The sequence below is a fragment of the Hydra vulgaris genome, chromosome 14, assembly GCF_038396675.1.
Source record: "Hydra vulgaris chromosome 14, alternate assembly HydraT2T_AEP".
Taxonomy (NCBI): Eukaryota; Metazoa; Cnidaria; class Hydrozoa; order Anthoathecata; family Hydridae; genus Hydra; species Hydra vulgaris.
In genome coordinates this window covers 18,557,765-18,570,787 of record NC_088933.1, presented here as the reverse complement: position 1 = coordinate 18,570,787, position 13,023 = coordinate 18,557,765, and the positions used below count along the sequence as shown (strand labels likewise).

The following is a 13,023-nucleotide window of genomic DNA, read 5'->3' as shown; positions in this document are numbered from 1 at the left end:
TTTAACAGTTTTATTGTTAAAATAATTAATTTAAGAGATGTTTCATCAATTACAACTCCTGAAAAATATGTGATCTGAGCATTTTCAATAGTTTTGTTTACTACATTAGTACTGATAGAATTAGAGCTATTTTATTTTTCTGTTGATGTAATAGAATGTTTTTGGATTTTTTATATTTATTTCTTTGTTTAAACCATGTTTAAAACTTTAAACCATGTTTAGTTTTTTTAATTCAACATTGGTTTTTTAAAAAAGTCTTCAATTATAAAGTTCAAACCCCCCTCAATTTGAGGGGGTTGTAATTTTTATATGGTCATAATTTTTGAACGCTGAGAGATAATACTATGAAACTTAAAAATTATCGATGAATATAAGTCTAGTTGAGAATAATACACAAAATATTTCATCAACTTGTTGCTCTCACGTCTGGGGCAGGTGTAGCAAATATTTTTGGGCTTTTTTTGTTCCCAGCCTCCAATCACCGCAATTTTTTGCAAACCCTCATTATTTGATATAAGTACAAACATAAAAATGTTTGGAGTTCCATTTCTGGAAGTTAGCTATCTCAAAGATTAAAAAATGCTGGATCCACCACTGTATATATATTAACACCAAGAGTGACTAACCCAATCTAACCATCTAATCATTATGTCTACAAAACCGTTGTCACGTTTCTCCACTCACATCCCGAGTAGAATTATAACTTACACATGTTGGCCCCAATCTCATTAAATGAAAAAATTGTTGAAACAAATTTAAGGTTATAACAATAAACTGAAAAAAGTTTCATTCCTGTACCTCGTGTATATGTAATTAAATACATTTAATTACATATACACGAGGTACAGGAATGAAAAAAGGTGCTGAGTTCATCAGTATAATAGAATCAATTTCCATTAATAGTTAAATGGGAAACTGTGAAATAATATTCATAATTCAAAACCCAATCACGACCCTTGTAATTAATAAAAAGGAAACGACATTTGCTATTCACTTCCACATCTGAAAAAAATTTTTATCTACACCTTTTCAAGGTGTAATTTAGAACATGAAAGATGTAAATAAGAAATCGTAAGATGTAATTGAGAAAAGTATAAAGAATACAAAGTTCTTTGTATTTTGTAGTCCTAATATACTTTGCAATTTAAGGCTGGAAATAATAATATAATATCAATAAAATATAAAAAGTCATGAAAAAGACATTTGAGGTTAAGGTGGTAACTGGAAAAATCCTATTGGGTGTCAATTAAAACTTCCTTTTATTTTTCTTTGCGAAAAATTTAATTGAGATTTCAGATGAATAATAAATAAAACACAAATAATTTATTTAAACAACGTCATTAAAAATAATTGCAATATTCAGTTAAGCGCCAACTTGGACGACTTCCATATTTAAAATTGTTGCGTAATGCGCGGTCGTATGTTGTACAGCGCGTGTACAATCACCTCCCATAATTGCATTTTTTGCCGCAGTAACAATTCTTTCGAAAAACAGCATTCGTTGTTCCATAATCCCAGCACCGAATACAGGTGGAATGCGAATAGCACTTTTAATGTTTATATTTTTTTTGGACCAGATAGTTTCCACTGGAATTAACATTGGGCTCTAGGATCCTAATCGTAACAACTGAGTCGGTGAATTTTCAAACACCGTTTCCAAATAAGCGTGACATGGAGCATTGTCTGTTACGACAACCAAATTCTCAAAACGATTCCCGGATGTAACCCACTGGTTTAACAAAGACAAAATCCACTCGTTACAAGAATCTGCTTTAAATAATCCTCTGCAAGTTTCCATCATGACGACATTTGTTGTTGATATAGCTGCAATCAAATGTATGTTTGCACCTTTTGAAGTAACTATTTTCATTATTGTTCTTTTCCCCTGTTTGGCACGTCCTTGCGTTTTTCTACAAAAAAGATTAAACTTTGTTTCATCCAACCAAACTATCTGATGACCATTTGTGATGTGTTTGTTAATGTTTCTAACATATTCGAATATGTTTCTTTTTTTACAAAAAAGAGCTGATCAGCTCTTTTTTGTTTGTTTTCATTACTGTTCATTATAATAACCTTGTGCACCTGTTTAAATGAAAACAGTCTGCCTTCGAAGTAGTTGGCAATTGTGGTTGTGGTGACGCTAATATTAAATTGTCTTAATATCCTTGTTTTAATGGCCACCAATGTCAACTGACAGCCACTTTCAATCAATGTTTCGATTAATTTTTTTGGTTTAAAACCACCTTTTCCAATAAAATTTAAGTTTCCGATGCGGACCCAATTGTATGTTGTCTTATATTTGACACCTAAAGTTTGCACCAGAGTCACCCAATCGTCGTTTTGCTCAGCACATTCAATTACTCTTCTTCTATCATTCAATGAAGATGAAACATAATGTTTTCTTTCAACTTGTTGAGTTGTATGTATTTCATGTCTACAAATTGGACAAGGTGGTTCTGGTTGTTCCAGAAGTGGTTGTAAATAAATCTGATGAAATAAATGCTTGCACGGATTCAATTTAATAAAAGACTTTCTATTCATAGTGCATTAATGTTATTCATAGTGCACAAATAACACAACGATCTTTAAATTCCATTACTGTATTACTGTATTGCTGGTGCATACAAATGCTAAATTTGATATTATTAACTTATTAAAATGCATGTCCAAGAAGATCTTTTATAATGACTTTTAAGTTTACATTGAATTCGCAATTACAAATAATGTGCTTGCAGCCTTGTTGGGAGTAAATTTGATTAAAAAATAATAATAATGAGTAATAAAAGTAAATACCCTTCCGAGCCATTTAAAAAAGCTTTACCGGGACAAACGTGTCTCGCAGATTTTGAGATATATACCGCTGCCAAGGGATGATTACCGCTGGGGTAAATTAATGTAAAGAAAAGGGAGGGGGAGAAGTGTTGATCGGTAACGGCATAGCGGATTGAAGTCGACAATTAATCAAAACAAAGTCGAATCAGTGTTCGCTGCCAATTTTGTTTTCTACACTTCTTTCTCAATTTTTTTTAAATTTAGTTTATAATGGCAGGAATATTTCAGAGGTTTATTGATTGGATTAAAAGTCTTTTCTGGAAGGAAGAAATGGAACTAACGCTAGTTGGTTTACAGTATTCTGGAAAAACTACGTTTGTAAATGTTATTGCTGTAAGTTTGTCTGTTTTTGATAATTTAAAAATTATTTTCATAAATAGAACGTTTATTAAATGATTAGATTTAGTTGTTTTTTCTTTAATTTAATTAAGTAAATTATATGAACATATATCATTTATATGCAGAAATACTTAATGAATAGTTTTCGAAATTTGAAATTTGAATGAATTTATTTTATCCATTTTAGAATTGCTGAGTTGTAGCTATTCGTTTTTTGATTTGATATAATTGATTTAATATAAAAGTCATTACAGCCTTAATCTAATATACTTTTTATTTACTTTTAAATAAATTCACTCCCAACAAGGTTATAAACAACTACTAGTTTGTATAAAAAATAGTTTGGAGTAAAGTATAAAGAGTTTTTGTTTGGAGTATAGTATAAGGAGTTGAATAGGAGTTATAGTATTATAACAATTTACAACGATTGAAAAAAACTTGAAAACTTAACTGATTGATAAGTCATACAAGATTGAGTTTTGATTGATCTAACAATTTAAAAAGACATTAAACAGAGGACTCAGTAAAAGTGTAAAAATAATATATAGGAATAATGATAATATTGTCATAATTATTAGCAGTAAACTACTGAATTTTGTTTATGTTCACTGCAAGCTTAAACCTGTCAATGAAGGGAGAAAAAATTCAAGATCATTTGTCTTTTCTAAATGATCACCACTTTAGAGGTAAGGTTATCATGAAGGTCATTAATATAGCTGAGGAACAATGCAGGGCTCTTGTGGTATCCCAAATAATGAGCCACCTAAAACAAAACAAACTCCATATGTTGGAGCTAAACATTAACAGTTAAAAAATAACAAACTTATTGTTATATTAATATTAGTCGAAAACTTATGCAACTTTTAAACCACAAAGTTTAAGATTTTTCTTTGTATGACTTTTAAGGTTTTTAGCGATTTAACGTTTTTAAAGATTGCATCAATGTTTCCGTTCTTTTACAAAAGTAACAATAAACAAGACTGTTATTATTCAAAACTAAGAATAACAATAAAAACTATAGTGAATGAAATTTTAATGACTAGGAAACAACTCATCTTTGACATATTAAATCTGTGAGACAGTATTTTTTTCAAAAAATTTTATTTAATGGTAATGCAAAAAGAGTTTTCCAAAATAAAAAACTAATTAAAAAAAATAAATTTCTGTCTTGAAAATTGGCGAGTTGAGTCTTGAAAATTAACAAGTGTTAAAATTTTTTTTTTAAGGTGACTTTTTGGTGGGAGGCATTTTTTTTGTGTGATCAACAGTTACTATTCAAATGTTTAAACCGGTTACTATTCAAATGTTTAAACCAATTTTAAAAAATAAATTTCCGTCTTGAAAATTGACGAGTTGAGTCTTGAAAATTAACAAGTGTTAAAATTTTTTTTTTTAAAAGGTAACTTTTTGGTGGGAAGCGTTTTTTTTGTGTGATCAACGATTACTATTCAAAAATATGCACACTATTAGGGTAATATAATGATATAATTGCTTTTGTTATTACATCAAAAAAGCGCTAGTTACTTTTAAAAATATTTGGGTTAAAAATGACCTTAATTTTTGAATCTAATTATATCTAAAAAAAAGCTGTGGTTCTACTTTTTGCAATAAAAAAAAATAAAAAAGTAATTATATTTTAAGTCATTAGTTGAACAATGGAACAACATATATCTCAAACTATTTTGTTGGCATAAAACCTTAGATATTTTTTCTTTAGCCACGTTTTATCGATTATCGATATTACGCACTCAGATGTTGAAGTGCCTACATCTGGCTACAATAATTATATTAAAATTAAATAATTATGAAAATGATATGCTTGCAGACAATCAGACATAAATTAAATATTTAAATACTATTTTTTATTTGTTGTTATAATTGTTTAAAAAATTCTTGTGACTTAAATAATTGAATATTAAGATATTTTGTTTATTAATAACTCAATCTTATTAATTCAATATTACAAAAAGTTTTTATGACATAAGTTTTATTTATGAACATAAATATATTAATGGCAACTAGTATTATCTATAAATTGTTTATAATGGTTATTAAAAATAGTTCATTAAAAATTGATAAAAAGTTAAGTAATAGACAGTTAAAGGGATCTCCAAGTGCAAAACGAAGTTGTGTTTATATTAAAGAGAGTGTTTAAAAAAATGTCTGGGACTAATTTTTTTGATTAAAACAAAATAATAAACCTATACCAAAAAAATTAGTTTTGTAGTATTAGACAGTTTCTCTTTTCCATTTCAGTTAGAATTTTAAGTCTTTAAAATATATGCACTTGTTTTGACGGAATATACTGACTTTATAATTTATTCAAGCATGTTTAATTCTTAAGAGTTTCAGTATAAAAAATGATGTCATTATAGGATTTTTAGAAACACCGAAATATATAGATTTTTTCATATAAGATCTGCAATTCACTTTTATTTGTATTATTTTTCACTAAATCACAAAACATATTTGTAAAATATATTAGTACCTTTGCTTTTTAGATTTTATAAGTGAAACTTAATTATAATGATAGGATAACTGTATATATCTTTGATATATTTATAAGTTTATATACATTATGCATTTTTTTTGTTTGTTTTTAAAAGCATTTCTTATCAATCCTATAACTTTCCTATAAGTTTTAAAAAATGCTAAATATAAGATTATTTTTTTTATAGAGTGCAAGAGCCAAACAAAATTAGGATTTTTATGGTATTCTTCTAAATATAAAATATATATATATATATAAAGAAATTGATCTCTTTATAATATACTCTGAATCTTTTTTACTTTTATGTAAACAATGTGAACTTTTTTTCTAGTTTTATCTACCTAGATAAAACAAAAATGTCACAGAGATAAATCGCCTTGGCCATTATCTCTGCGACATTTGGCCATTTATCTCTGCAATATTTTTGTTCTCCTATCGAAATGACTTATCAAAAATTCTTAAATTTTTAAAATTAATTATTAATTTTGGTAAGCAATAGCATTTATTAGGGATACAGGTTTTTAATTAAAATGCTTATTTAGCTTAATGTTAATTTGACATAAAGTTCTCTTTTTTTTTTCTTTTTCTTTTTTTTGTAAGGAAATTAACTTTTTTAAACTACCGCCACTAATAAATAACAGCAAAATGAGTAAAAATTTTAATTAACTATAAAATTATTTAATATAAATTAATTTTTTAAAATGTAAATTTTTGCCTGAATGTCAAGAAAAAAAATATAAAATTTGTTTTTTTTTTCAACATTTATATAAATGAATTTAAAATTTTTTTTTTTTGCAGCTTTGCAACTAATAATTTTTCTTTTTTTTAAAAAGTTGGTGAGTAACAAATAAAAAATTGTAACTTATCGCAAAAATAAAAACTGTATTATTTTTTTAAGTTCTGATTCACTCCAAATAAGGCTGCAAGCAACCACTATTAAATTGGGGGTTACTAAAAAAAAAGAATAGAGTTTAAGAGCAAGTAAATGCTTGACAAAAGACTTGAAAAGTTGTTGGTTGTTTGAGCCAGGAAAACATAATAATGGGAATTCTAAAGGGTTGAAGTGCTTAGAAAATACTAGACAAATAAAACTTTTAAGTACATGCCGGGACAGATACAGTAAAAGAATAAAAATGCTGAATGAAGAGTCAAGCGAAAATGGGTTTTGGTTGGTGGAACTAGAGGTGATAGCTCCTTTGAGCAGCCGCCATGATAGTATTTAAAGAAAATTTTTTGGACCTTAGCTAGAAAGAGCGTCATTAGAAGAACAAGCCTAAATATGACAATAGCATTCCATACCGGGGGGAATAAGAAGTTTAGAGAGGTAGAAAAGGGAATGATCATTTTATAACGCGGGTCCAACACAGATGCAATGGCTAATATATCCGAACTAATTTTCCAATATTTTGAAAATTTTCAAAATCCTCCCCATTTCACAGATAAACTGAATATGATTGCTACACATATCAGTTATTTGTAAATAAATTTCACAAATATGATTAAAATAGTAGTTTGCTGTTGGATTTATTATTGTAGAGATAAGGTTTGTTGCTTAAAATAAAATAAAAGGGAATGAGAAAATAGTGAGCATGATAAAGAGAAGCAACCTTAGCAGATACTAACTTAGTAATAAGTTGCAGCCCTCAGAATTAGGGTCAGCAATCAGCAATGTCGATCTAACTGCCAACCTAGAAGTGTTTGAGGTTGGCAAAAAATTGCAGACCTCATTATGACCTATGTTTTATGGTAAAACCTTTATATGTAATTTTTTTTTGCCAACCTGATGCGGATCGCTATAAGATTAAGGTAAATTATTGCTAACCTCATTTTTCCTAATTCCGAGGCCTTGTTAAGAAGCATTACGCAGCTCGCATTTTGCCTGCGAAAAGGCGATTTGCCTATGCATTCAGAAGTTTTGCGGTCCACAAAAACTTTTATCTTTTAGAATATTTAAATCTTTTGATATCGTTTATGTGGCATTTATTCAGAATAAATAAAGTTGTAAGTAAAAGCATTTAACCGCAATTGTAAACTAATAGATTTTTTGTTAAAGAAACAGCTTGTTTAATAATTTTTTTGTTGTTGTTAAAAATTAGTTAAAAAAAATAAACTTTTAAGTTTTATCTTAAGGAATTAAATATATAAATTCCTTTTAAATATAAAAATTATTTTTTTTCATAATATTTTAAAAAATGTACGATTTACTTTGATGTAAATATTTCATTAATAAGATATTTTGTTTATTGTTAATTCAATAACGTAAAGTTTTAATGACGTTCGTTTAATTTATGAAAATAAATTATGATCACGAATATGTTTTCGGTAACTGATAAATAATGAAAAAAAAACTCTATTGTTTAAAAACATTATTAAAAAGAGTTCACAAAACAAATAAGAAAAAATTTATTAACAGTTAATAAAATAACCTAAAACTAGCTGTAAAATTATAAGAAAATATTATGTTACGTTTTATGAAAAAAATATTTTTTTCAATATAAAATTTAGTTCTTATTTGTAAAAAATAATAAAAATTATTTTTCAAATAGGAACTTAGATTTTATTTGTAACTTTTGTTGTAGTGAGAAAAAAAAACTGTTTGTATGATTTTTAACATGTTAATAAAATAACTTTAATTGCAATGCGGTACTTGAAAAGACGCTAGTGACACAATATAACTTTTAACAATACAAAATATATTTGCTGAGTTGAGTTACTTTGGAATGCGTAATGCATTTTCGTTACGCAGCGAAATATTTATATATAGCGAAATATATCTTGTAACAAGGCCTGTTAATGAATGCCAACCCTCTCACTGAGTCATCTTCTTTACATCTTCTTGGATTATTGTTTATTACTGACCTCTCATGAAAACCATATATTTGACCCTTTCAATGAACACCTAAATAAGCTTTTTCTGCTAATGACCTATTATACTCCTGTATTGACAATACAGGAGTATAATGAGTCATCAGCAGAAAGAGCTTCTTTAGGTGTTCATTGAAAGGTAGCTACTTTAGATGTAAGGTTGTTGGGAAAATCATTAATATAGATAAGGAACAAATAAGACCAAGAATAGAACCTTGAAGTACCCCAGAAGTTACTGGAAATGAAGTAGCTTATTGGTCTTGGAGGATGACTTTAATAAAGCGGTTAGAAAGAAATAATTTGATAATCTCAAAAATTTTCTTAAATAAGAAGCAAGCCTATGCAGAAGACCAGCATGCCAAACTCTGTCAAAAGCTTTAGATATGTCAAGAGCAATAGCCCTAGCCTCTCTGTCTGCATCTAATGCACAATAAAATCTTTCAGTCACAGTAGTTAACTAGTCAGCCATAGAGTGAGAGAATCAAAAACTATATTAATTGTCTGACAGTAAGTTATTTAACTCAAGATGGGGTGTTTGTTGATCAAAGACTCAAAGACCTCGCTAATAACTGGTAGAACTGATTGGGCGATAGTTTGAGGCGTCAGAATGATCTCCAGAGAAAATATGAAACCACAGATGCCATTTTCCAGCAGGTAGGAAAACAAGATATAGTGTAGCATTTATTAAATAGTTTAAAGAAAAATGAAGAGAGTTCTGAAGAACACTTTTGTAAAACTATGACAGGAATATTGTTTGGACCACAAGCTGTTGAAGAGTTTAATTGAGAAATAACTTTAGCAAAGAAACCTGGAGTGATTTGAATGTCTAACAGGGTTAACCTGTTTAACTGGAATGGAAGGAATAGTATGACCATAAGATTCAAGAGTCGAATTAGAAGAAAAACTTTTTACAAGTAGTTCTGCCTTATCCTTGGGAGAGGTAGTAAGATCAGTTTGATGAATAAGAGATAAAATGTTAAACCTATCTTTGTTAATGATGCTGTTAAAGATTTTCCAAAAGTCTCTGGAGCCTAACTTCTGAAATAAGATTTGTTGAACTGAGAATAATGGAGACATCAGAGAGCATGTTTTTACATTGATTTCTTGCAATAATAAATAAGTGTTAATAGCCAAGTTGTTTTTTTGAAAAAGATTTTGATTAGATATAGCAGCTGCACAAGATGGTGAAAACCGTGGAGTAGAATGAGACTTGACTTTTTTTTTGGAACATCTTTACTTCCAACAAGGCAGCAAGCAATTACTATTTGAGTTGGAAGTTACTGGAAGAGAAAAGATGAAGTTTATAAAGCAAGATAATGATTGATGACAGATGACTTAATTGCAAATTATATAGATGAGGAAAACAAGATGAAGGAAGCGAATTACAAAAAACTGATGTTCGAAGAAAAAACCCAGATTTTTGGAACACTTAGGAACAGTCACAGTAAAAGGATGAGACTTTCTTGAATGACAAGTAACACAAGAATGAATTTTAGTAGATGGTACAAGAGACGCTAGCTCTTTAGAGCAGTGTCCATTATAGTATTTATAGAAAAGAGAAAGAGAAGCAACATAACGACAGTGTGATAGTGGTTAGAGGTTGGCTGAAAGAGCAGGTCCAACTATGTTTACAATGCGTTTTTGCATATTATCTAAGTAAGAAAGGGCATTATTGGAAGATCTGCCCCAGATATGGCAACAGTATTCCATACTAGGACGGATTTAAGATTTATAGAGATAAAGAAAATAATACTGAAAAAGAATACTGAAAAAGAAAAAGGCAAATATGATAAAGAGATGCACATGTTATTTTTGCAATAGATTTGATATATGGCTTCCAAGAAAGATTGGAAGTAAGAGTTAGTTCTAGAAAATGAAGGGTAGATGACTCATCAAGTACATTACTGTTCATAAATATAGGAAGATCTAGATTATTGAGATAACAAATAGCTGAAAAATTGAGTTTTATTTAAGTTTAAGTTCAATAGCCATTGAGAGCTCCATGCTGTAGTAGAGGTGAGATCTTTTTCAAGCGCAAATGCCCCCTCCAAGCAATCAGAGAGTGTTGGCTTCTTATCAAGACAAGAAGAATCTTGAGAAACTCCTAAAGTTATAGGGTATGAAGAAGAGTGCTGTCTCGAGTACAACTTTTATTCTACAAGTAAGGAAGGATTAAATAATCTTAAAGATGTTACCACATACACAATAAAAGGAGTGCTTATGGAGAAGACCAATATGCCAAACTTTACCAAAAGCTTTAGAAATATTGAGAGCAATAGCCTTAGCCTCTCCACATCTATTTAATGCACAATAAAACCTATCAGTTATTACCGTTAAAAAATCAGCAGTAGAACAAGAAAATCGAAACCCATATTGTAGAAAAGTAAGTAAGTTGTTAGATTCTAGATGCTAGATGAAGTGTTTGTTAATTAAAGAATCAAAAACCTTGCTTATGATTGCAGGCCTTGTTACGAGATTTCGCTGCGTAGCAAAAACGCATTTTTAACTAACTCAACTCAGCAAATATATTTTGCATTGTTAGTAGTTATATTGCGTCACTAGCGTCTTTTCAAGTACCGCATCGTAATTAAAGTTATTTTATTAATGCGTTAGAAATCATACAGTTTGTTTTTTTCTCACTATAACAAAAGATACAAATAAAATCTCAGTTCTTAGTTAAAAAATCATTTTTATTATTTTTTTCAAATATGAACTAAATTTTATTTTGAAAAAAATATTTTTTTCATGAAACGTAAAATAATGTTTGTTTATTTTCTTATGATTTTACAGTTGGTTTTTGGTTATTTTATTAACTGTTAATAAATTTTTTCTTATTTAATTTGTGAACTTTTTTTAATAATGTTTTTAAACAATAAAGAGTTTTTTTTTCTTATTTATCAGTTACCGATAACATATTCACGATCATAATTTATTTTCATAAATTAAACGAACGTCATTAAAACTTTACGTTATTGAATTAACAATAAACAAAATATCTTATTATTAAAATATTTACATCAAAATAAATCGTGCATTTTTTTAACTATTATGACCAAAAATAATTTTTATATTCAAAAGGAATTTATATGTTTAATTCCATAAGATAAAACTTAAAACACTTTATTTTTTTTTTAACTACTTTTTAACAACAACAACAAAAAATTATTAAACAAACTGTTTCTTTAACAAAAAATCTATTAGTTTACAATTGCGGTTAAATGCTTTTACTTACGACTTTATTTCTTCTGAATAAACGTTACGTTAACGACAATCAAAAGATAATTTAAATATTCTAAAAGATAAAAGTTTTTGCGTAGCGCTAAACTGCTGAACGAGTAGGCAAATCGCCTTTTCGCAAGCAAAATGCGAGCTGCGTAACGCTTCTTAACAAGGCCTGTGATTGGAAGAAGGCAAATGGGAGATGTTGTAGTTAGTTAGGGAGTAGTTAGACAAGGCAGATTGCTCTCCAAAATATTCAAAAATGAGGATATCAGATGCCGCTTTCTAGCAGGCTGGAAAACAAGACTGATAAGCACTTGTTAAATAGTTTTGAAAGTTTAGACAACGGCTCCGGAGAACACTTCTGCAAGACTATAATAGGTATGTTGTCTTAACTCCTGCAGAGTCACTGACACTAGAGCCAAGTCATTCAGTGTGATGAGCATTGAAGTCGCCAACAACAACAATATTGGCTGAAGGATAAAGAGAAAGGTCAATTTGATCAGAAACAGAATCGAAAAGTGTGCAGTCTGGAGATGAAGGAGTGCGATATAGAACAAAGAGAAAGGCAATAGAGTAAAGTAGTGCTAAACAAAAGCACATAAAAGAATAGTCTGTGGATTCAAATCTAGTTTCCTGACAAATAGGTGAATGTAGATGCCCAGGCCAGGCAGTTACTATTGAGTCTTTATGAATTAAAGGAAGTTAACCATCAACACTAAAATTACAAGATGAGACAGCTGAACTCAATTAGTTTCACAAAAAGCAAGTAGGTGTGGTGAATTTTGCTCTGGTGAATTAAGGCTCAACAGAAAAAAAATTACTTCGAAGATCACGAATATTAGTGAATGATAGATTTAGAGAACTTGGTGATGATGATGATTTTTTTTGTTTTATAGTTTTTGGTACTCTAGTCTTTTTTTTTAGCACAGATAGTACTCAGTATATTTAATAGTCCAAACAATTGCCTCATTACTATTAATAAACCTTAAGCCATAACAAATGGCTTCAAATATGGCCTCAACAATGCACACCATAAGTACAAACAAGGACACCATCAATGCGCGGCATGGCACTGTTAGTACTCTGATATTTTACAGCAGTTGATGGAATCAGCCTCTCTGAAAGCTACCACAGAGTTCAGGAAACCTGACTACCAGCAAGGGTCGGTGGTGTTAGAGCCAAGCCATTCAGTGTGATGATCTATAAAGTCGCCAACAACAACAATATTAGGTTAGGGTTAGAAATTACATCTAGAAGAGTGCAGTCTTGGGAAG

The 13,023-nt window shown here is 29.2% G+C and overlaps 1 protein-coding gene across 1 annotated transcript in view; it reads left to right on the top strand.

Moving 5' to 3' along the window:
• Window positions 1-2,935: 2,935 nt before the first annotated feature.
• LOC100213960 (ADP-ribosylation factor-like protein 8B-A) overlaps window positions 2,936-13,023 on the top strand; it is a 36,278-nt gene continuing 26,190 nt past the window's right edge. The window contains exon 1 of the mRNA XM_065818575.1: window positions 2,936-3,165. Coding sequence (XP_065674647.1) covers window positions 3,043-3,165 — 123 coding nt within the window. The 5' untranslated portion in view covers window positions 2,936-3,042. The remainder of the gene's footprint in view (window positions 3,166-13,023) is intronic.